This window comes from Medicago sativa, chromosome 4 (assembly GCF_051527215.1).
Source record: "Medicago sativa cultivar Bolivia chromosome 4, Bolivia_mono, whole genome shotgun sequence".
NCBI lineage: Eukaryota > Viridiplantae > Streptophyta > Magnoliopsida > Fabales > Fabaceae > Medicago > Medicago sativa.
This window is the reverse complement of record NC_140752.1, coordinates 98,839,672-98,862,614: the sequence shown is the minus strand read 5'-3', so window position 1 is coordinate 98,862,614 and position 22,943 is coordinate 98,839,672. Positions and strand designations below refer to the sequence as shown.

The 22,943-nt window shown below is 35.4% G+C and overlaps 4 protein-coding genes across 5 annotated transcripts; 2 read left to right on the top strand and 2 right to left on the bottom strand.

Annotated features, from left to right (window-relative positions):
• Nucleotides 1–437: 437 nt before the first annotated feature.
• Nucleotides 438–4,110, bottom strand: LOC146934532 (sugar transport protein 14-like). The gene is made up of 4 exons (XM_085706435.1): nucleotides 3,921–4,110; nucleotides 2,314–2,636; nucleotides 1,401–2,030; nucleotides 438–1,076 (listed from the first exon to the last, which is right to left on the bottom strand). The coding sequence occupies exons 1-4, from the start codon at nucleotides 4,060–4,062 to the stop codon at nucleotides 618–620; spliced, it is 1,554 nt and encodes a 517-aa protein (XP_085562561.1). The 5' UTR covers nucleotides 4,063–4,110; the 3' UTR covers nucleotides 438–617.
• A 2,661-nt stretch (nucleotides 4,111–6,771) lies between these two features.
• Nucleotides 6,772–9,236, bottom strand: LOC146934531 (sugar transport protein 14-like). Its single transcript, XM_085706431.1, has 4 exons — nucleotides 8,995–9,236; nucleotides 8,476–8,798; nucleotides 7,744–8,373; nucleotides 6,772–7,529 (listed from the first exon to the last, which is right to left on the bottom strand). Exons 1-4 carry the CDS (start codon nucleotides 9,134–9,136, stop codon nucleotides 7,086–7,088), a joined length of 1,539 nt encoding a protein of 512 aa, XP_085562557.1. The 5' UTR covers nucleotides 9,137–9,236; the 3' UTR covers nucleotides 6,772–7,085.
• Nucleotides 9,237–10,980: 1,744 nt separating this feature from the next.
• LOC146934530 (uncharacterized) lies at nucleotides 10,981–16,475 on the top strand. Its single transcript, XM_085707925.1, has 3 exons — nucleotides 10,981–12,750; nucleotides 12,864–14,762; nucleotides 14,889–16,475. The coding sequence occupies exons 1-3, from the start codon at nucleotides 10,981–10,983 to the stop codon at nucleotides 16,473–16,475; spliced, it is 5,256 nt and encodes a 1,751-aa protein (XP_085564051.1).
• A 1,123-nt stretch (nucleotides 16,476–17,598) lies between these two features.
• LOC146934529 (putative lactoylglutathione lyase, chloroplastic) lies at nucleotides 17,599–22,548 on the top strand. 2 transcript variants are annotated; one of them, XM_085706424.1, is made up of 9 exons: nucleotides 17,599–17,794; nucleotides 17,939–18,140; nucleotides 18,242–18,366; nucleotides 19,018–19,082; nucleotides 19,291–19,503; nucleotides 19,599–19,646; nucleotides 19,849–19,956; nucleotides 20,176–20,316; nucleotides 22,264–22,548. In XM_085706424.1, the coding sequence occupies exons 1-9, from the start codon at nucleotides 17,698–17,700 to the stop codon at nucleotides 22,303–22,305; spliced, it is 1,041 nt and encodes a 346-aa protein (XP_085562550.1). In that variant the 5' UTR covers nucleotides 17,599–17,697; the 3' UTR covers nucleotides 22,306–22,548. The 2 variants fall into 2 exon arrangements, with proteins under 2 accessions (XP_085562550.1, XP_085562549.1); XM_085706423.1 differs by having other exon boundaries at nucleotides 17,933–18,140.
• The last annotated feature ends 395 nt before the right edge of the window (nucleotides 22,549–22,943 follow it).

The window sequence follows — 22,943 nt, the reverse complement described above, 5'->3', positions numbered from 1 at the left end:
AAATAATATAATGTTACCATCTTAGATGACACTTTTTTTTTTGAATTTGATCTTAGATGACACTTGATAACGTTTGTAGTGTCATATAAGTATATTATTTTGAGCCATCAAATAAATTTTATTTGTGGACCAAAGATTGTGATTTTAAAGGGATTAAAAAAAATAATAAAAATTACTTCCATTAAAATCAAAATTTGATAAACTTATCTGTCCTGAAGCCTGCACTTTTTTTTTTTTTTTTTTTTTTTTTTTTTTTTTTTTTTTACGGTTATTACTACTCCATTGATTGAATATTTTATGATGGAATGAAGGGCTGTCTCCATTCTACCGTTTAATAAGTAGAGGTAACGGTGAGATTGGTAAAATAACAAGCTGGTTTTGTCTATCTCTAAATTTGAAGGAAAGAGAAATGGAGATATATCTTGAATAACATGTACTTCGTCAAATAATATAATTTTACTCAATATATTTCCAGGAGTTTAAACATAAATTCATCCAAAAACCAACAATATTTAACAGAAACATCGTAATCTATTTATAGTTGTAATGCAAGCATAAACAATTGATTAAAAAGAAAAGTAAAATCTAGACTTGTTCGATCTACTTCGCCGAGAATTTTAAGGAGCTATTGGCTTCCCGTTTGATTTTCCTTGCTCTTGATCTGTTCCTTCTCTTACAATGTTCTTCCAAAACCAATGGTTTTCAAAGAGAAGATAAATCTCTTCAATTGGAACTTGCTTTGTTTCCGGCAATAGAAAGAATACAAAGCAACTCATGACGACAATCAAGCCTCCAAAAAGCAAGAAGATTCCATATTTGAGGTGACAAAGTGACAAAAGAAACAATTGTGCAACAAGGGCAGTGAAGATCATGTTGACACAAACCACGATACTTTGTGCAGCTGACCTTATCTCTAATGGAAAGAGCTCACTTGGAACCAACCATCCTAGGGGACCCCAAGATCTTCCATATGCCAACACAAACAAGAAAATTACTATAACAAGAAATGCACTTATGCCTTTTGAAAGTTCTTTGCCATGTCCAAACTCTACCGCCAAAACCACAGCAGTAATAATCTGCACATCAATCGTAAAGTCAAACAAACAATTAAGCTAATTAACAATGGTTATAACTTATTATGATATGATTTAGTTTATATGCACAGACAATGTTAAGATCTATTACAATGTCAGTTAATAATGATCAATGGATCTCAGTAGAAATATTTGACTTTGATATTATCTACCATAAAACTCTTACCATATGTGATCTGTGATTGGTTGACAGACAGTGTAGAAAAAATACACTATGTATCAAAATTAATCTATATTTATTATTGTATTTGTTGCATGAAACATAACATAAGAGTAATAAACAAACAGATAGTGTTTAGTGTTTACCATGCAGCATATCATTTCAAAACCAGCTTCTAGGAAGAACTTTCTTCTGCCAAACTTGTCAACCAAAAACATTGAAATGACAGTAGCAACAAGGAGAGCTCCATTGGTAATAAAAGACGAGAAAAGAGCTGCATTAGATCCAAACCCTAAACTCTGGAAGATGACAGGTGCATAGAAGAGAATGGAGTTATTTCCTGTTAACTGTTGGAATGCTGGAATCCCTAATGCCCCTATTATCAGTTGGGGCCTGTACTTCCTCTTTAGAAGTACCTTAAATGGACTCTTCACAGCTTGTGCTAGTTCACTTGCATCTTTTAGATCTTCAAATTCAGCATCAACATTTTTTGTACCTCTAACTTTCTCCAACACTTTTCTTGCTTCATCCAACCTTCCTTGCTCCACAAGGCTGTTAGGTGTCTCCGCACAAAAAATACCTCCCAGAAGCATTAGAACTGCTGGAATACCTGCCAAACCAAGTGATATTCTCCAACCATGAGGATGAATTTTGTCAGTGAAATAGTTCACCAAGTTCGCAATTAAGATTCCAGCACATGTTGTGAACTGAAACAGTTGGTTAACTGCTCCTCGGCTGCTAGCTGGAGCCATTTCAGATAGATACAGGGGAACAGCCTGCACAATTAGACAAGGGAACAAACTGCTCTATCAGTTTTTTTCTCAAATAATTAAGTTTTATTATCCTTTTTCAACTAAGTTTATTCCAATACATGGTTTTATTAGTTACTTATGTCAATTATGTTTATATTTAGATGTCAATAGGTTGACTATAGTTTTCAATTTATAGTTCAGTGGTATGAGTTGAAACGCTGCAAAAATATTATGAATGAAGTCTAAGGTTTGATATTTGCTGCTATTAAGACATGGTTCATAATAAAACTTGATCCATGTCACTTACTTGATTTCCAAAGCCAATGCCTCCACCAAGGAAGATTCTACCAATGATTAGAGTTGGAATGTTCTGTGCCGCTGCATTGAGAATTGCTCCAATAAGAAAGCTAAGAGCTCCTACTATGATAGTGGCCTTTCTCCCCTTGTTTCTTGTTAGGTAGGAAGCAAAAAAAGTCATAACAAGTGCTGAGAAATAAAGCGATGATGTAAAAAGTGTCAGCACTTGGTTGTCATATTTACAATAGTCAGTTTCTTTCAGATGTGCGTGCTTCTTTCTGTACACGTCCGGGAAGAATTTCTCTAAGAAATCATCCATTGAAGTCACCCCACCTGACAAAGAACCGAGTAAATTTCTGGTGATTTTTTACATCAATATCAATATGAATATGAATAATTGAATATGATTCCTGAATTAAGTTAGCCATAAGCAATAACCTTATACTGTAAGTCCACTGCTACATTAGAAAATTACATTAAAATTTCACAATTTTCTGTTTAAGATTTACATTTTATAACAGACTAAGCTCATGAGTCTTGACATGGGATACAAATTAGAGTCATTTTTCTTCTTTCAAAGTTAGTTTGTCATATGATAATGCATATGTTAAACATATAATTTGTGAACATATAAGTGGGATGTAACCAATATCCTTTCTGGAAAGAACTTTGAGAATTTTTCTAATAATAACAATAATCGACAAAAAAATAATTAATAAAAGAGCCAAATACAGAAGCAGTGTTTGTTTCATGTTCCCAAAAAAGTGCAAATTTCATTTTCTGGATATGCACAAAACAAGGAATATCCTAAAACAACCAGAAAAGTGGACCTAATAGTAATCATAAATTCCATTTTCTCTTTTCTCAAATAGTTAAAAATGCCTTTTTTTCTTTTCTCTTGTAGTACGTCTGCAGCACTTGGCTTTTTGTCCATTTTCAGAACAGGTCATGAATTCAACACGTCATGTGAACCTTAAATTATACAATTATTTGTGGTGTACTATTATCTATTATCATAGTATACAGTAATACAATGATGACGCACAACAAGAATATGTGCTTTTTTTGTCAAAAACAAACAAGAACATGAACATTCACAAAATGAAAATTTGTACATTAACAAAAAAGAGGATATCATTAGATAATTTGGATCTTTTGAGACTGTAAAATGAAATTCAACATTAACATATTAAAAATTGAATTTAATGAGCTTATGCAAGTGATATGAGAACTAAAAAACCATGAAAAGAAAAAACAAGAGGATTGGGATCATAAGAAAAAATAAAAATCAATCGATGTTTCTTATCAATGAGTTTGCCAAAATCACAGTGGCTCACCGTGATTCTGGCAAACTCATTGATACCAAAAACATTCAACTGTATTGAAGGAAAAGTATGTCATTAGACACTTTAATTTGGATCTTTGGGTTGACTGTAAAATGAAAATGGACATTAACAAAACAAAAATTGAATCTAAAGAGTTTATACAAGTGATAAGAGAAAATAAAAAACCTTGAATATATATATATATATATATATATATATATATATATATATTTACTCATATTAATAAAAACAGCAATTGAATTGAATTGAATTGAAGGAAGAATTGATATACCTGAAACACCAAGATCATAACCAAAAAGAGAACCACCAAGAGCTCCAACAACACAGGTAAAGGCAAAATAAGCAGTGAATTTGTGCTCATAGAGATGAGCTCTTTTGCCTGGACCTCCATTTGTCAATCCTCCACCAGCCATTACTCTCTCTCTCTCTCTCTTCGTGTCAGTCTGTCTCTTCTCTTCTCTGAACAAAATGAACTCAAACTCACATAAATATAAGGAAGGACTCTTTGCTTTCAAATGACTGACTAATAATAGTTAATGTGCCAATTAGTCAACTCCAAGTGTACACACTTGTTCAAAAAAAAAATTACAACTGTACATATACACGTCAGCAAATCTCAATTTCATCTAATCTAATTACTAACTAAAATGAGATCAAATTGGAGCAAAAGAAGGAAATTGATCCAATCCCTTTACCACAAAAAGGATAAAAGGTGTGAACTGCGACTCATATCAGCTAAATTTAAGACGCTAAAATCCCAAAGACGTTAAAAGAAAGTAATATAGGTGAGAGATAAAGAGAAAATCAAAAAGATTTTTACTCCATAAAGATAGGAAATCTCAAAGAGATTGATATTAGGGAAAGATATGGATGGATGAAATGGTGTGAACTGTGACTCTCATTAGCTAAATTTAAGATGCAAAAGTCACAATAATTTTGTGTATATCTCTCATCTATAATTATGGTGATTTTAATGTATTTTAAAGTATTTTTTGAAATAGATAGATAAAAAATAAATCATAGTTAAAATGAGAAAGAAAGTAGTATAGGAAAAGATAGAACGAAAATCATGCGGATTTTCTCTCCACAAAGTTAGGAAATCTCAAACAGATTGACATTGGAGAAAGATATACACAAAATTAATGTTCATCTTATCTATCATTTCTCTTTCATAAAATACAATAAAGTTATCCTTACTTATTCGTCGAAAATATTATGAAAAATATATAAAATACCCGTCACAAAACCACTGAAACCAGTAGAGTAAAGCTTAAACTAGGTAGGTTCGACACTGTTTTCTTGTGATTAAAAAAACAAACAATAGAAAAGTCCTACTACTACGTTTGGATAAATAAAAAATATTTTCTGTGAATGGAAAATTAATAAAAACTTGGTAGTAACTTGCATTCAACGGCTAATCTGATAGATATGTAATGTATGATGTGGAGTGGGTTATATTGAATTTTGGATAAAGACAAAGAAAAATAATACAGTCAGATTTGACTTAGAAATTAAATATCCAATCTTACCTTTCATATTAATCAGTGTATGGTTGTCGTCCATGTTTGGTTGTGAATTAAAAGTCCAGTATTGTCTAACTTGGTGGCTGATATGTTGGCCAACAATTATACATTCATTTTTTAATTTCTTTACCTTAAATAGTCAACTGTTGTCTTACAATTATGTTAGATAAAATATTTTGGTGTTATTTTTTTTCTATTTCTAATTTTATTCTTATCATATTAACAATTATCAAGACAGTTTTTTTTTAAGGAAATTATCAAGACAGTTGTTGAAAGGGATATAGATTTTTTGTTTTTACTATTTTGCAACTTTGGTGACTTTACTATTTCTAAGATAGAGATTGATGACTAAAACTGAGAAGAAAAATCAACTGATAGTGTACTCGCCGTTTTTATTGAAGTAGATGTATTCACAGCTGAACTTAGAGTCTGTTACAACTATTGTTACTAACTATACGTATACTGCAAAACATGCACTAATAAATGGTTAGAAAATTCCTCTGTTTATATATATATATATATATATATATATATATATATATATATATATATATATATATATAGTAATAATAATAATTAAAGTAAAGATACACTTTAGTCTTTGAAAAAAATGTGCCATCCAATCTAGTTTTTGAGAACAATAAAACCAATTTTTAGTTCATAAGAACTTCAACCGCGGCAACTTTTAGTCTCTCCCTTCTTTAGATTTTGTTTGGTTGAGGAAGGAAAGATATAAGAAATAAAATGAAAGAAAATAAGTTAAAAGAAAAAACTCCAAGGATTTGTTCTAGTGGTAAAAAGACATGTTTTGGATCTAAAAACTCTAATGTTCGAGTTCCACTAATAACTTTGCATGAAGGTAAATGTAAATACTTTTATAAGTGCTTTTTAGATCGAAAGTCTTTCTTGCCTTGGACTGAGCCATCATTCCCTCGTTCTAAGGTTATTTCTCTTGTTATAAAAAAAAAGTTTAAAGGAGAGAAAAAGAATAAAAAATGAGATGATTATTTAATAGTTTGGTATGAAAGAAAATAAAAGTAAAATTCTAAAAGATAAAAGTAAACAAATATATATATGTATTTACAAAATGATATAGATGTCTTTAAGCAAAAATTAGATATGATATAAAAATCCTCTTCAAAAGATATGATATAAAAATAAAAAAAGTTAATTACAATTTTGGCTTCTCTCCCACGCTCACTCATATTTTTGAAGTAAAATACGGTCATGTGGTGTGTTTTGAAGTAAAGTTGATGATTTAGAGTCATTTAAATGGATTTTAATTATATACATGTTATTAATTAAATTACAAAAATGAATTCGGAAGAAGATTTTAGGGCATTTTCTTGCAATTTTAGGAGTTTTGATCATTCCACATAATCATATTATATGTTGCATCATTTAAAACAAACCACGTCGTGATAACGTGGTGGCGTGGTTGCAAACTTTGTTTTCCATTATGCTCTTTACTATTTAATTTATAGTAAAAAGTGTAATAGAAAAAGAGCAATGCTAATCGTGAGATTCATAATAAATAAATAGATAAATAAATAAAACTCATAATAAATAAATATATAAATAAATAAAACATAAGAGAGATTTCATAATAAATAAATAGATAAATAAATAAAACATAAAAATATGACATCTTTATGTCAAGAGGTACAAGGGTCAACTACTTAGTCCTCAACTAACTAGCCATAGTTTTCAGCCCTAGCTTCCCTCCCTAAACCAATATACATACTATGGAGAAAGGAAAAAGAAGCCTACAACTGACACTTTTAATTCTTCTTAGTACTCTTCCAACTTAAGATGCCAATAATATATTACATCCAACATATTTTGTTGTTGAATATCTTTACGTAGATAAATAATAAATCCAACAAATTGTTGTTGTAGAATTTCTTGACATCTTATGCATGTTCATTTGATGCTCTCTCTTGATTTCCATCTGCTACATATCTCTTCCAAAACCAATGGTTCTCGAAGAGAAGATAAATCTCTTCAATGGGAACTTGCTTTGTTTCCGGCAATAGAAAGAATATGAAAAGACTCATGACGAGAATCAAGCCAGCAAAAAGTAAGAAGATTCCATATTTAAGGTGGCAGAGTGATACAAGGAAGAATTGTGCAACAATGGCAGTGAAGATCATGTTAACACACACCACAACACTTTGTGCAGCTGATCTTATCTCTAATGGGAAAAGCTCACTTGGAACCAACCATCCTAAGGGTCCCCATGATCTTCCAAATCCCAACACAAACAGAAAAATCACAATAACCAAAAAGACACTGACACCAAATGATAATTGTTTGCCATCACCAAACCCAAGAGCCAAAACAATTGCTGCAGCTACCTGCAAATCAAAATGGTCTCATATATTAGCATTAAAATCAGTTAAATCGACCCGCCTTGAAAAAATATATTTCAACCAGACTCCAATGTAATCGGGATCAAACCAACCGGTGAACTAATTGATTCTAGGTCGAACTTGGTAGTTCGGTCCAGTTTTGAAACATTATTTAAGTAGGTGAAAATTAAGAAGAAAAAAAAGATGGTGTAGTACTTACCATGCACAAGAACATTTCAGCACCAGCTTCCAAAAAGAAAGCTCTCCTACCAAACTTGTCAACATAAAACATTGAGATCAAAGTGGCAAGAACAAGTGCAATACTAGTGATGACAGAAGAATAAAGAGATGCAGCAGATCCAAATCCAAGAGTTTGGAAAAGGACAGGTGCATAGAAGAGGATGGAGTTGTTTCCAGTCAGTTGTTGGAATGCAGGAATAGCCAATGCACCAATTACAAATTGTGGTCTATTCTTTCTCAAAAGAAGGTTCTGAAATGGATTCTTGATGGCTTGTGCTTCTCTGCTTGCTTCAACAAGATCTTCAAATTCAGCATCAACATTAGGCGTACCTCTAACTCTCTCCAAAACCTTTCTTGCCTCTTCCATTTTGCCTTGTTCCACAAGACTGTTTGGTGTCTCAGGACACAACAAACCACCAATAAACATAACAATGGCTGGAACTACTGCTAAACCAAGAGATAATCTCCATCCCCATGGATGAATTTGCTCGGTCGCATAATTTACCAAGTTAGCAACCAAAATTCCCAAACAAGTTGTTAGTTGAAAGAGTTGGTTCACTGCTCCTCTCACTTTTGCAGGAGACATTTCTGACAGATATAAGGGAACAGCCTAAATAATAACAACAAGAAGTTAGTTTATAACACACACGTGTGTGTGTGTGTGTGTATTGACATAAACTCATTATTTATCATTTTGAAGCATTCAAGTTACCTGGTTACCAAATCCAATTCCAACGCCAAGAAGGATACGACCAATAATCAACATATAAATGTTGAGAGAAGCAGCATTTAGGACAGCTCCAATGAAGAAGCTAATGGAACCAACAACAATACTGGCTCTCCTACCTTTGTTTTTTGTTATGGAGGACGCGAAAAATGTGGAAATCAAGGCAGCAAAGTATAGAGATGAGGTGAAAAGTGTCAACATTTGATCATCATATTTACAATAATCTGTTTCTGCCAAGTGTGCATGTTTCCTCTCATACACATTTGGGAAGAATTCTTTCAAGAAATCATCCATAGAAGTAACTCCACCTGCAAGGATAATCAATTAATTGTCAGGGACTAATTTAGGTCTTCACTCAAATTTAATTGGGACGAGAAAATCCATATTTGTTTAAGGTGTCCGAGTTTCTTACACCAAACATTGGTATGTTATGTTTGGTAATTTATTAGGTAATATTTATATGACAATGTGAGAATTGACAATTGATAAAACATTCACTCTCACCTGAAACACCAAGATCATATCCAAAGAGAGAGCCACCAAGAGCACCAACAATGCAAGAAAAGATGAAGTACCCTGTAATCTTGTATTCATAAAGATGAGCCCTTTTGAGATTTCCACCATCACCAAATCCTCCACCTGCCATATTTTTATGTTTTATTTATTTATTTTTATAGATATTCTCCTTTTGTCTCCCTTATTGTTTTTATCCCATGAAAAAGGAGAGACAAAAAGGATAAAAGTGTTGAGATGAACATCCTTTTATGAGGGTTTATATAGAAGAGTTTACATTCCTATTTTAAACAAAAACACTCTCAAAATAGAATTGAAGAGATATGATAAGAAAACAAATTTTGATATTATTTTAGGATATAAGTGCGTTGATTTTGAGCCTTATCCCTATTTGATTGGTAAAAGAGAAGACCAAGGGTGATTGTTTGATATTATTTTAGGATACAAGTGCGTTGATTTCGAGCCTTATCCCTATTTGATAGGTAACGGAGAAGACCAAGGGTGATTCGCAATGACATTGCTTTCATTGAATAATAATAACCATTAACAAAGTTTCTTCGATCATTTTCTTTTAAGGAAGTTTCTTGATCATTGAAAGGCACATGCACACTTTGTCATAACAACCAATGATACAATGCACATAATTTTCTTAATATAGATTTCAAATATGTACATTTTTTTGTGCTAATTTCAAATATGTATTTACCTTCCTTAAAAAAAAGTATTTTACCTTTTTAAATATGACACTTTAATGTTTGAATAAAAAGGGACAATTAAGTGTTAATTAACATCTCCAATGTGTTTTTTCAAAATAAAAAATATTTTCAATGTAGAAATGCTAAAGTGTCCTTTTTTTTTGTCAGGTAGCCTAGTGGCTAGAATTTACCTTGTAAGGTGAATAAGTGGGGTGTCCGGGGTTCGAACCCCGGCCCCTACATATAATAATTCATTGTCCTACCAACTGAGCTATGTTAAAGTGTCCTTTAACATGTAACAAATTATTCCCTAAAAAAAATTATGTCGAAGAACCAAATAAAAAATGACACAATTTTTTTTCGCCCCCAGCCTTGCTCGTAAAACAAAGTCCTTCGTTCAATTGTGGTGAAAATAAAGTAACAAAAGATGACCATTTTGGCAAAGTAAGCAAAGATATAGCGGTTGAACAATTTTATTCCATTATAATTAATTATTATAAACTAAAAAATTTCAATTGATAGGTATTAAAAATAGTAGTATGTTTACATTGAATTCAACAATATTTTGACTTTTAAAAAGTTAAATTTATCATTTTCACCATTTTTCAATACAATATTTCTATTTTTATCATCTTAATCAATACCCCAAATACACTCTATAGCATTTCCCATTAAATAAATGCAATCAAAATACCATTATAAGCTTTTTTGAAATCAAAATCTCCCATTCAAGAACACTTTAAGGATTTAACAAATTCTTGGAATAATCTAGTGGTATGAATAAAAACTTGCATGATCAAAATATTGTAAAAAACATCATGAGAGAGAAAGAAGAGAGAGAAGGAGAGAGAGAAGGAGAGTGGCAAGTTCAAAAAAGGGGAAAAGGGAAAAAAGGGGCATCTCAGGGAAACAAAAATGAGGGGAGAGTTCCTCCACCGGTAGCCCCAAGGCGCGGTGGTGGTAAGAAAGAGAGAGTGTCAACTGTCTCCTTCTTTGTCACTAACTTTCCAGATGAGGTTTCCATGGGAGATCTTTGGAAACTTTTTCTTAAGTTTGGAAGAGTGTGGGAGGTCTTCATCCCTAAGAAACTAGACAAAAGGGGTAAAAGATTTGCTTTTATCAGATTCAGGGAGGTGGTGGATGCAGTGGTGCTAGAGGAGAGTCTAAGGGAGGTGTGGTGGGGTAATCTTAAACTCAAGGTTAACCTATCAAAGTACAAAGAGAAACTAACAGAGAAGCTAAGGAAGGTGAAAAGCAGTCAGTACAACAAAAGCCATGGATGATGGGGAAGCAAGTGGTAGCTGGAGTTTCCTATCGGAATGTGACGGAAGGGGTCCTGCAGAAGGGTGTAGAGGGGCGGAACCAGGAGGAGTTGCCGGCGCTAGAGTTCCTTCCAGATGAAGCTTTGTTGGAAGAGTTGCAGCACTGTGTAGTGGGCAGATTGCGGTACCATTTGGAGGTCGACGCCTTACAAACGTGCTTGTTCATGGAGGGATGGCGTGGCATAAAAGTGGTCCCTTTGGGTGAGAAGTTGGTGCTGTTAAAGGAGGACAGGAAGGGGTTGATATCGGAGGCTAGGGAGGGAAAAAAGGTTTGGTGGAATGCAACGTTTATTGAGGTAGTGCCTTGGTCCCCTAATATTGTTGCTGTCACTAGAAGAACTTGGGTGCAAATTAGAGGCATTCCATTGCATATTTGGAATGAGGGGTTTTTTAAAAAAGTTGCCTCTCTTTTGGGAACTTTCATTGACTTTGATGAGGAAACTGCCACTAGAAATAGGCTGGATGTGGCCAATCTGCTTATTTCTACCAAAAGGTTGGGGAAAATAGATGAGGTTTTGAGGGTGAAGGTGATGGGAGCAGTCTTTTGTATTTGGGTGGTGGAGGGAGTTACTATGTTTGAAGAGGGGGAAGGGAGTAGGGAGGAGGGATCAGAAATGTCGAAGGATAGGCGAGGTGAGTGGGAGGAGGATGAAGTTGAGGGGCGGCCGGAAATGGAGGTAGGGGAGGAAGACTCCATTTCTGCCGATGAGGAAGGTAGTGAGGAAGAAGAAGATGGTACAGTGCCACTTGTCAACCTAGGACTGGGTGGGGTCAATCTCCCTCCTAGGTCTGCCTTAGAGGGTGTAAGACAAAAAGTAAGGTGTGAGGAGACCTTTTCTGTGTCACAGGAAAAGGGGAAGGATTTATGTGATATGGAGACAGATCTGCCTGTGGTAGGTGGACAAGTGTCCAAACTTGGAGAGGAAGCCTTGCTGCAGGGATGTGGGGGAGCGTGTGATGAAAAGGAAATTAGTGAAGGGGAACAACGCCTGCCATGTGGCGTGTTGGGGAAGGTGGATGGTGAGACCCACCAAGATGTCTCACTCCAGGATACTTGGGAGCGCGTGGATGATTCCTTAGAGGCAACACATGAGGTTTTGAAAGTCAACAAAGTGGGTCCAGCCAAGCCTATCACGTGTGGAGGGAAGGTGGGACCAGGTGGTGTTTTTGTTGGGCCTAGTGCTGGAAATGGGCTTTTTACAAGTGAAGAGAGTTTGGACTCAGAAGAAACCTTATCAGATTTTAATATCTCTAAACAGACCCTTAATCATAGGAGGGGTAGAAAGAAAAAGCATAGAGTTTTGGATTTGGGAGTTCCTAAATGCTTTCAATTTGCAAAGGCGGTTATAGATGGGAAAGGGGGAGTGAAGAGGAAAGGTGGTTTAGGTGATGGGAGCTCCATCCACTCCGAGCTGCCTTTGACGAGGAGAGAGGAGGCGTTGGGTGAAACTCTAGGTGCTTTCAACGTGGAGGAGGAGGGTGTAGGAGGTGGTCCAGGTTCGTCGACATCGGGTCTTCGTTTGATTTTGGACGAGTCGGGGACAAGGGAGCCATCTACTCCTACCGCATTGCCTAGTGCGCGTAGGAAGGAATTAGATGCCTCCCGCATCTTTTCCTTGCAAAGAACAAATGGTATTAATTTTGAGGTGGTTGATAAATCAATGGGGACTAAATTGGCGGAACTTAAAGATAAAGAAGTGGTCAAGGAAGCCACTAGGGAGAGAGAGTTGGTTTCCCAATGATAGTCCTCTCTTATAATGTTAGAGGCTTGGGGGGGAGAGTGAAGAAAAAAGTTATTAGGGAATTGGTGTATGATCAAAAGGTGGATTTTTTGGCAATTCAGGAATCAAAGCTTGAAGTGGTCACGGATTCATTGTGTCGTAGCTTGTGGGGGAGTGATGATTGTGATTGGGTGTATCTGCCTTCCGTCGGTAATAGCGGCGGTATCATCTCTATTTGGAGAAAATCCGATTCAAATCTTCTTTTCTCTTTTATGGGAGAAGGTTTTGTGGGTGTTTGTTTGGAATGGGGTAGATTAAGAGAGAGGTGTTTGGTGGTTAATATTTACTCAAAATGTGATTTGGCAGCAAAGCAAAGGTTGTGGGAGAAACTTGTTTTGCTAAAAAATACTTTTGGAGATGGAGTGTGGTGTATGGTGGGTGATTTTAATGCGGTGACTCATGTGGATGAGAGGAGGGGTGTGAACTTGGTTGCTTCTTCAAACACGGTAACGGAAATTAATTTTTTTAATTCCTTTGTTGTGGATGTGGATTTACTAGATGTTATTCCCTATGGCCGTAATTTTACTTGGTATCATGCTAATGGCCAAGTGATGAGTAGGATTGATAGAGCACTTATCTCGGAAGGGTGGATTAATTGTTGGGGGAGTACTTCCCTTTGGGTGCTCCCTAGATCAATTTCGGATCATTGTCCGTTGGTTCTTAAAAGTGGGAATATGGAATGGGGGCCGAAACCGTTTCGTTTCAACAACTTTTGGTTGGAAAATAAAAGATTCAAGAAAATGGTGGAGGAAGTGTGGAGGAATCAAAATGCTACCGGTTGGATGGGGGTGGTGTTGAAGAATAAACTTAAAGTTTTGAAAGAAGCGATTAAAGAGTGGAACAAAGTTGAATATGGAGATATTGATACTAAAGTGGCTTCCTTGATAAATGATATAGCGGATCTTGATGTAAAAGGGGAATTGGGGATCTTGAGTAGTGAAGATGTTGAGAGGAGGAAAGCTAAGTTTGATGACATGTGGAAACTTCTCAAATCCAAAGAGGCAAGTGTGTTCCAACGTTCAAAATCAAAGTGGCTCAAAGAGGGTGATGATAACTCCAAGTATTTTCATAGATGTGTGAAGGCTAGGGAGGTTAGAAATTCCCTAAAGGCGATTAAGGTGGATCATGGATGGGTTGACTCTCCGTCGGAGGTGCGTAGAGAAGTGGTGGAGTATTTCCAAAGGCAAGTGGCGGATGAAAGGTGGGCGCGGCCGAACTTAGATGGAGTTCCTTTCTCCATCTTAACCGATGATGAAAACCGGGATTTAATAGCACCTTTTTCGCTAATGGAGATTGAAGTGGTGATCAAAGCTAGTGATGGTAATAAAAGTCCGGGTCCCGATGGTTTCAATTTTGCGTTCTTTAAGGAATTTTGGTACCTCTTGAAGCATGAAATTCATATTATGTTTGACCAATTCCATGCGAATGAGATACTTCCTAGGAGTTTCCTATCCTACTTTGTGACTCTCATTCCTAAGGTGAAAGCTCCGTCATCCTTGAAGGATTTTCGTCCTATTTCTCTTCTAGGAGGCCTTTATAAAATCCTCTCAAAAGTTTTGGCTACAAGACTTTCTAAGGTTATGAATACTATTATCTCCGGTTCCCAATCGGCGTTCTTGAAAGGTAGGTATCTGGTGGATGGTGTGGTGGTTGTGAATGAGGTGGTGGATTTGGCAAAGAAATCAAAAAGGGAGTGTTTGATTCTCAAGGTTGATTTCGAAAAGGCGTATGATTCCGTGGATTGGGGTTTTTTGGAGTATATGATGAGAAGGGTGGGTATGTGTGACAAGTGGATTAGATGGATGAAGGCTTGTGTGTTTGGGGGCAACAGGTCAATCCTTGTCAACGGGAGCCCAACGGAAGAAATAAATGTCAAAAGGGGTTTGAAACAAGGTGATCCGCTTGCACCATTCTTGTTCCTTTTAGTGGCGGAAGGTTTTAGTGGGTTGATGTCTAATGCGGTAAACCGGAATTTGTTCAAAGGATTTGAAATAAAGCAAGGAGGAACGATGATTTCCCACTTGCAATATGCCGACGACACGCTTTGTATAGGGGTTCCAACGATTGATAATCTTTGGACTCTAAAGGCTATGTTAAGTGGATTTGAGATGGTGTCCGGTCTAAAGGTTAATTATCACAAGAGCTCTCTTATTGGAGTGAACGTTACGAGAGATTTTATGGAGACGGCTTGTAGATTCTTGGGTTGTAAAGAAGGTAGTGTGCCTTTTAATTACTTGGGGCTACCGGTCGGAGCAAACTCCAAGAAGCTATCCACTTGGGAACCAATGTTGGAAAAACTCCGGAATAGGCTCAATTCATGGGGAAACAAATATGTAAGCCTTGGAGGTAGAATTACTCTCCTTAACTCCGTTTTGAATGCAATCCCTATTTTCTTCTTGTCCTTTTTATTAATTCCGGCAAAAGTGGTGAAGATGGTTACCCGGATCCAAAGAGAATTTCTTTGGGGAGGGGTGGGTGGAGGGAGGAAAATTTGTTGGGTAAAGTGGAAGCGGATTTGTCAACCTAAGAGTAAGGGAGGTTTAGGGGTGAGAGATGTTAAGATTGTAAATGCAAGTCTTTTGGCCAAGTGGAAGTGGCGTTTACTCCAAGACGACCTTCCTCTTTGGAAGGTGGTGTTGATAGAGAAATACGGGGAAAATGTTTGTAAGCTTAATTTGGAGGAAGGGGCTAGATGGCTGCGCTTTGCATCGGGGTGGTGGAAGGATTTGAAGACGTTGGAAGTTGGTTCGGGTGAGAATTGGTTCTCAGCAAATGTGGTTCGTAAGGTGTCAAATGGGAGGAATACTAGTTTTTGGACGGATAGGTGGATCGGCGAGCAATCTTTAGCTCTTATCTTTCCCCGTATCTATTCGATTTCGACACACAAAGAGGCTACCGTAAGGGACATGTGGAGTATGGTTGATGGTGGGGTGGTTTGGAACCTTACTTGGAGGAGACAACCATTCCTATGGGAAAGAAACCTTATTGCCAATTTAATAGCTCTTATAGAAGATGTTGATTTGGGTACGGAAGAGGATAGGTGGTGTTGGTTGCCGGAAGAGGGGGGCACGTTCACGGTGCGGTCGTCTTATAGATTGTTGGAGGAATTTGCTATTCTTCAAGAGGGGTTAAGTGGGATAGAGGAGGAAGTGTTTGGCAATCTTTGGAAGAGTCCGGCTCCCTCTAAGGTCGTGGCTTTTTCTTGGATGGCAATTTTGAACTGTATTCCATCAAAGGTAAATCTTCAACGTCGAAATATATTGGCTCCCGGGGAATCTAGTGCTTGTGTGCTATGTGGTGCTTTGGAGGAGACAACTTCCCATCTCTTTTTGCATTGTGAGGTGGCGTTGCTAGTTTGGCGTAAGGTGCTAAATTGGTTAGACATCGACTTTATCACTCCTCCGAATTTGCTTGTTCATTTTGCGTGTTGGAGTGGAGCGGCGAATTCTAGTCACATCCGGAAAGCGTTTTGGTTGATTTGGCATGCATCTATTTGGATGATTTGGAAGGAAAGGAATGCGAGGATTTTTAGGAACCAATTCAAGCACTTGGACGAGATTGTGGAAGAAATCAAAGCGGTATCTTGGGTTTGGTCTCTGAGTAGATTGAGGATAGCTTCTTGCCTCTTTTATGAGTGGTGTTGGAACCCAAGAGAGTGTATTACTAGGAAGTGATGTCTAGGCTTTGGTGGGGGAGTTTTTGGGTCTCGGCTTCCCTGACTTTTTGGTTATTAGGCTGTTATGGAATCTTAGGCATGGCTTTTTTGCCTCCCTGTTAGTTTGTTTTCTGTTTTCTTCGTAGTGCTAGCGCCTTTGGTTATCAGGAGTGTTGTGCTCTCTGATCCTGAAAGGATGTTTTAGCCTCTGTTGTATCTTTCTGCTACTTGCACAGCTTGTGCTTGGCTTTCAATTGAATATGCTATTTCGAAAAAATCTAGTGGTATGAATTGAGATGTTGAAAGAGTATAAAGAGTGTCCAATGATCTTTAAACTATGTGTCACGATTTTGCTAAAAAACAAACATTGATTTTTGAGTCAAAACTCAAACAATACTCAACTATGTTTTTTTTTTTTTTTAATTTTTTATATTTCATTGGGTTAAACAAGTCATTGGTTCTTGCTTCTTAAAAAAAAGTCATTGGTTCTTGTAAAATATTCAAATTTCGCTTTTTAGTCCTTCTAAGGTTTTTGATCAAGTTTTTGTCAAAAAAAAAAAAAGGTTTCTGATCAAGTATTAGTCCCTCAATTTTTTTGCTAGTACTTTTGATTCCTACTTTTAACTAAACTTGTGTGTCCTTCATATTTTTTTTTAATTAAATTTTAGAGAGATGACAGTTTCTCACACCAAAATGTAGAATTTCTTAAAAGAGTATGAATTAAATATAAATTTTGAAGGATAAATTCAAACTTTAAACTTAAAAGTTCATATTTAATTCATCCCTTGTTAAAAGAAAATTAAACTTTCGCAAGATAGATTTTTATAATGTACTAAACACAATTACAAGAAAAAATTCAAAATTTAAAAAATACACATAAATTCGAGACTAAAAATAATGACAAAAATATTTAAAGACGAGAAATTGATGAAATTTTTCAAAGGACATTTAAATTTTTATAGGGATTAAAAAAAAAACTCCTTTAAGCCTATTTCATTTTGAATTATTGAAGTGAGGAGTTGTTTGTTTTGAATTATTGAAGTGAAAAGAGTTGTTTGTGTGAAAGAAGAGACTAGAGTGAGTAAAAAATTAGTTAAACAGCTAAAGGTGTAAAGTTTTGTTTGGGTACTAAATAATATTCCATTCCTTTCTTTTCTTGTGCTCCTCATACATAGTTCATCATCCACAACACTTCCTTCACTCACTCACTCACACTTCACAATCATCACCGACTCAAAGCTATGGTGAGAGTAATTCCCATCGCTAGTTTTTCAATTCTACCCACTCTTTCTCTCTTCAATCGCTCTCCCCGAATCTCTTTCTCTCATTTTTCCACCGGTAATTTCTCCCTCTCTCTCAACTTATTCACGATTGCAACCTTTCTTTACTTCTCATGATGATAATTGATTGATACATGTATACTTTTTTCTCCTGAACTAATTTTTTTTTTTTTTATCTTTTTGTATTGTTATGTAGCTGCAGTTTCACAAACCCATAGTTTTGGCTTGAAAGCTTGTAGATTATTCAAACAAAATGGAAACTCTCTGAAAGTGATGTCATCTGGGAACGTGTCATCATCAGTCACTGCTGCTTCATCAGAAAATGTACTGGAATGGGTCAAACAAGATAAAAGAAGAATGCTTCATGTTGTTTATCGTGTTGGTGACTTGGATAGAACTATTAAGTAAATACTATAGTATTTTCATATTCAATTTATTATTTTGGAGTTCTAATTTAATCATCAATTTCTGCATATTTAGTTTACTATACTCTTTGTGATTTCAGATTTTATACCGAGTGTCTGGGAATGAAGCTGCTTAGAAAGCGCGACATACCGGAAGAAAGATATACCAATGCTTTTCTTGGATATGGACCTGAAGATTCACATTTTGTTATTGAACTCACATACAGTAAGGCTCGTTTTCAATAAGCATTTCTATAGAAATAAGGTCCTATTTGAGTAAACAATTAAGTTAAGTGCTTATGTATGACCTATTTTGATAAATAATAAAGATAAAATGAAGTCAAACAGTTTTCATATCAGTTATATCATGTTTTAATAAGCTGTCCTAAAGAGTTTATGAAAATAAGCTGAAAATAGCTAATGAACATGTCATAAGTTGTTTTCATAAGCTGTTACAACCATTCTCACAAGTGCTTATGTTAGTAGATAAGCTCAAATAAGTCAATCCAAACAGGTACTAAATGCTAAACCAGGTTTGGTATATAACTTTGAGTTCTTTAAACAATGATTTTTTGTATAAGTTCAAATTAGCTTTTGCATCTCAATATTTTCAATAGCTCTCTCGTCTAACTTCTTCATTAACATCTAGTATAAGCTTATAAATACTTTTTCTTTAATGAAGAACTATAAACTTAATTGGATTGAGAAGGTTCTATAAGTTAAAAGCCAATCCAAATTGACCTATGGGTTTTGACTATGTTGACATTCCTCTTAAGATGTTAGAATTATTATGAATTTAGACTTTATGAAGTAGGTTGTTCATGCTTGTGTAAAGAAAGCTTCTAATTAGTATTTATTTTTCATTTAACAATATCAGATTACGGAGTTGATAAATATGATATTGGAACTGCATTTGGCCATTTCGGTATTGCTGTTGATGATGTAAGTTTTCCAAACTTTAGTATCACTAGTATCAGTCATTAACATCTTGACCTCTCATGCTGTGTTCATTCCTGTTGAGTTGGTGGCCTTGATCCTCAATCTCACATGGTGTGGAGGTTCTGTTTTTGTCATTATTTAGGATTTTCTTTCCATTGGCCTTTTGACAAACATGGATGCTGGAATTTCTGTCTATATGATTCTTTATTAGATTACAAAAACAGTGGAACTAATAAGAGCTAAAGGTGGAAAAATAACTAGAGAGCCTGGTCCTGTCAAAGGAGGCAAAACAGTAATCGCATTTGTTGAAGATCCTGATGGTTACAAATTTGAACTTTTGGAAAGAGGTCCCACTCCCGAGCCATTGTGCCAAGTGATGCTTCGAGTGGGTGATCTTAACCGTTCAATTGAATTTTATGAGAAGGTGAGGATCAATCCTATTCTGTGTCAGCTCATGCTTCAGAGTTTTTATTTTATGCACAAAACATTAAATCAATTACGTGGTTGCCTGCCATTTAGGCTTTTGGTATGGAGCTGCTTCGTACGCGGGATAATCCAGACAACAAGGTACTATTTCCCACCTACTTTATGTATTTTTCACTGTCATCTGCCTTTTGCTTTTGTGTTCTTTTGATGTATACCTGTTTTGAAATATTGGTACACTAAATATCTTTTGCAAGTCTTAGGTATCTATTGCTTATCTTTTGCCTTTTGACACTTTGGCATGTCCTTTGCCTACCTTCTTTCATGTTATGGCTTTTTTGTGCAGTATACCATAGCAATGCTTGGTTATGGTCCAGAAGATAAAACGACTGTTCTGGAGTTGACTTACAATTATGGAGTCACTGAATATGATAAAGGAAATGCTTATGCTCAGGTAACCAGAAGTTCTTCTTTTTCGATTGAATCTTGTGAAGAGGTTTTCACTGCTGTGGTTATGATCTGAACTTTTTTTTGTGCTAATAGAAACTACTGCAGATTTCATTTTTAAAATAATTTAAATGCTTTTTACCCCGAATATTTATTTCCGTAGTTCCTTGCCTCTATTTGAAGATGGTTTCTTTTATCAGTTATATTTCATTTCCCCACTTTACAGATTGCAATAGGTACAGATGATGTGTACAAAACTGCCGAAGCGATTAAACTATCCACGGGAAAGCTTACTCGGGAACCTGGACCATTGCCTGGTATCAACACAAAAATTACTGCATGCCTGGATCCTGATGGATGGAAGACGGTATGTCTCTTTGAACTTGTGATTTGATTTTTTAATGAGCAATTCACTCAAACGTTTAACATGGAAAGGGAAGGCTTGTGAATGGTTTTGTACCTAACAGATCACCACATGCAAGAGGTTGTTGAGGTTGAAGCTTATAATGCATACTCATTTTCCTGTATGTTGAAAGTTTTTGTATATAAAAGAATAAGGATAACAAGGATCAAACTGTTAACTATTTGGCCATAAAGTTTCTGATACCATATTAAAGACACTCCTAATCCTTGTTAGGCTTGAGCAGTCCTCGTCTTTTGAGTTAGCTTTTGAGGTTGATTTAGGCCTAAAGTCCAAATTCTAAGATCGTATCTGATTCCATTCTAGATCTGCTCTTAGGCTACCCTTATTTGTCCATGCTCCAAGTGTGGGCTTGCCCTTTAAGCAAGCAGCTTGGCATTAATAACCTGACGAGTCTTGTTGAGGAACTCTATACGAGCCTTCTAGGTACATATAGTCGTTTAGTGTGGTCTTGGCCAATTAAGTCTAGAAGCATACCCATTTTGTGGAATACCGATTTTGTCCTTATATGCTTTTCGGCTACTCCATTGGCTCCACGTTGCTTCTACCTGTAAGCTCCACTTCATTCTAGTTCTCTCCTAAACTGTCTCTCCATCATTACTTTAAAGTGACTCCTCCTCTCAGGTTGTCCTTGCTTTTACTTCATATTTTATTTGGCATCCAACTCAACATGTGTCTTCCATTAAAATCAGACAACTCCTCCATCGTCACTCAAGAGCGAGACTTGTTTTAATTCAAACACCCTTTCATCTATGTGTTTTCTTTGCTGCATACTTGATTGTCATGCCCAATTATGTGCTTCTGTCTCCTCTTCATTGATATCAATTCCCTGACTCTTCAACAACTCATGCAACATATACTTTATTTTTCTCAATTCCATCAACCTGCTTCATGATCTCAGGGTAACTGTAGTTCCAGGAGTCACAAGTTTGACCTCAGAATAGCGGAACCCAACGAAGGAAATTATTCCCCTGTCACCAGTCTCTTTCTTTATCATTTCTCCTGTCATATACAAATACAACTATCAAATGTACAGAATGCCTTAATCTATTTTCATGTTTCCTATTTATACATAATATTACTTCTTTTTTTTGAAGGAACATAATATTACTTCTAACTACTCAACTTCCCTAACTGTTTAAGTAACTGGCCTCTCTATCTGTCGCTCTTCCCTTTATACTGACACTATCGCAAAATTTATATAATAATTTTATATAAAAAATCCAATGCTAAAATGAAGGTTAAAGTTTTCTTTCAAATTTTACTTTGAAATCTTATTTTGGTACCTTATGGTATTCACAATAATCAATTATCAACGTAGTAATATTTAGAGATGGTAGACCATATCACCGTATCCATATTGGTCTTGTTACATACAACTTCTCCATTATCGCTTCCTTTTTAAAATCCATAAATTGGATTTTGAGTGTTATTGTGCCAAGCGCACTAGTTAAAAAATTTGTTCGGTATGATTTGTGTCTCCCAATTTTTTTACAAGTCGCCATTATTCCTTTGTTTTGTACGTTTGCATTCAATTTATCGCCTCCCTTCTGTTTACTTTGGTGTGTGAATTCCATCTTACATAAGAACACACACACACACACACACACACACACACACACACACACACACACACACACACACACTATAATATTGACTGTTTTTTTATTTATTTTTCTGCGTATAATGCATAAACAAGCCATATTGATCCATTTTAGACAAATTTAAGGTTTCATATTAGAGTGTAAAGCATGCATATATTTCATTGTGTTATTTTTTCTGATTTAGTACTTCTATTTGTCAATTGGAGATCTAGCACCCTTCTGTTGTTTGTTCATTTTTTGTAATCAAGCATTTGTGACTAACTTGTTTTTTCCAATCTCAAATGTTCAGGTTTTTGTAGATAATATTGATTTTCTAAAGGAGTTGGAGTAGAAGAGTATTTAGGTAGGTCATCATCACAACAATCTTGTAATATCTGTATCAAACGTCTGCCAAAGAATTGGTATGTCTATAGATTGAGAATGAATATCACATCCAAATTCGATTTTGTAGGAAATGTAATAATGACTCTAGCGATGATGCTTGTAACAAATGCTAGAACAGCGTAGGGTAAGTGATTGAATTACAATGCTTATAAAAAAAGTTGTTGAATTACAAATGCAGTTATTTATTCAATATATTGTTTGATGGTCTATATACATAACAAGTTTGTTTTTTTGTATCTTATGTTATTTGATACACGCATATACTGAACAAACAATCTAGACTTTACAACAATAAATTTGTAGTGCAATATTTGTTTCATTAGAACATAAGGATCAATGTTAAAAAATACACATAGATCAAGTTTTTTTTTTTATTTGTAAATTATTTTAAGATTTATAGTTAGATTACTTTAGTACTCCTTAATTATAAATGATTAATTATTAATCAGAGAGGATGGAGAGGTTGGAGACGACAATGTTGGTTGTGATGCTTCGAGTTGTACTGTCGGGGTGGTTTATACCGGGCATAATTAATGAATAACATGCACATTTATAAACTGTTATGTTTGCAAACTGTTCTTATGT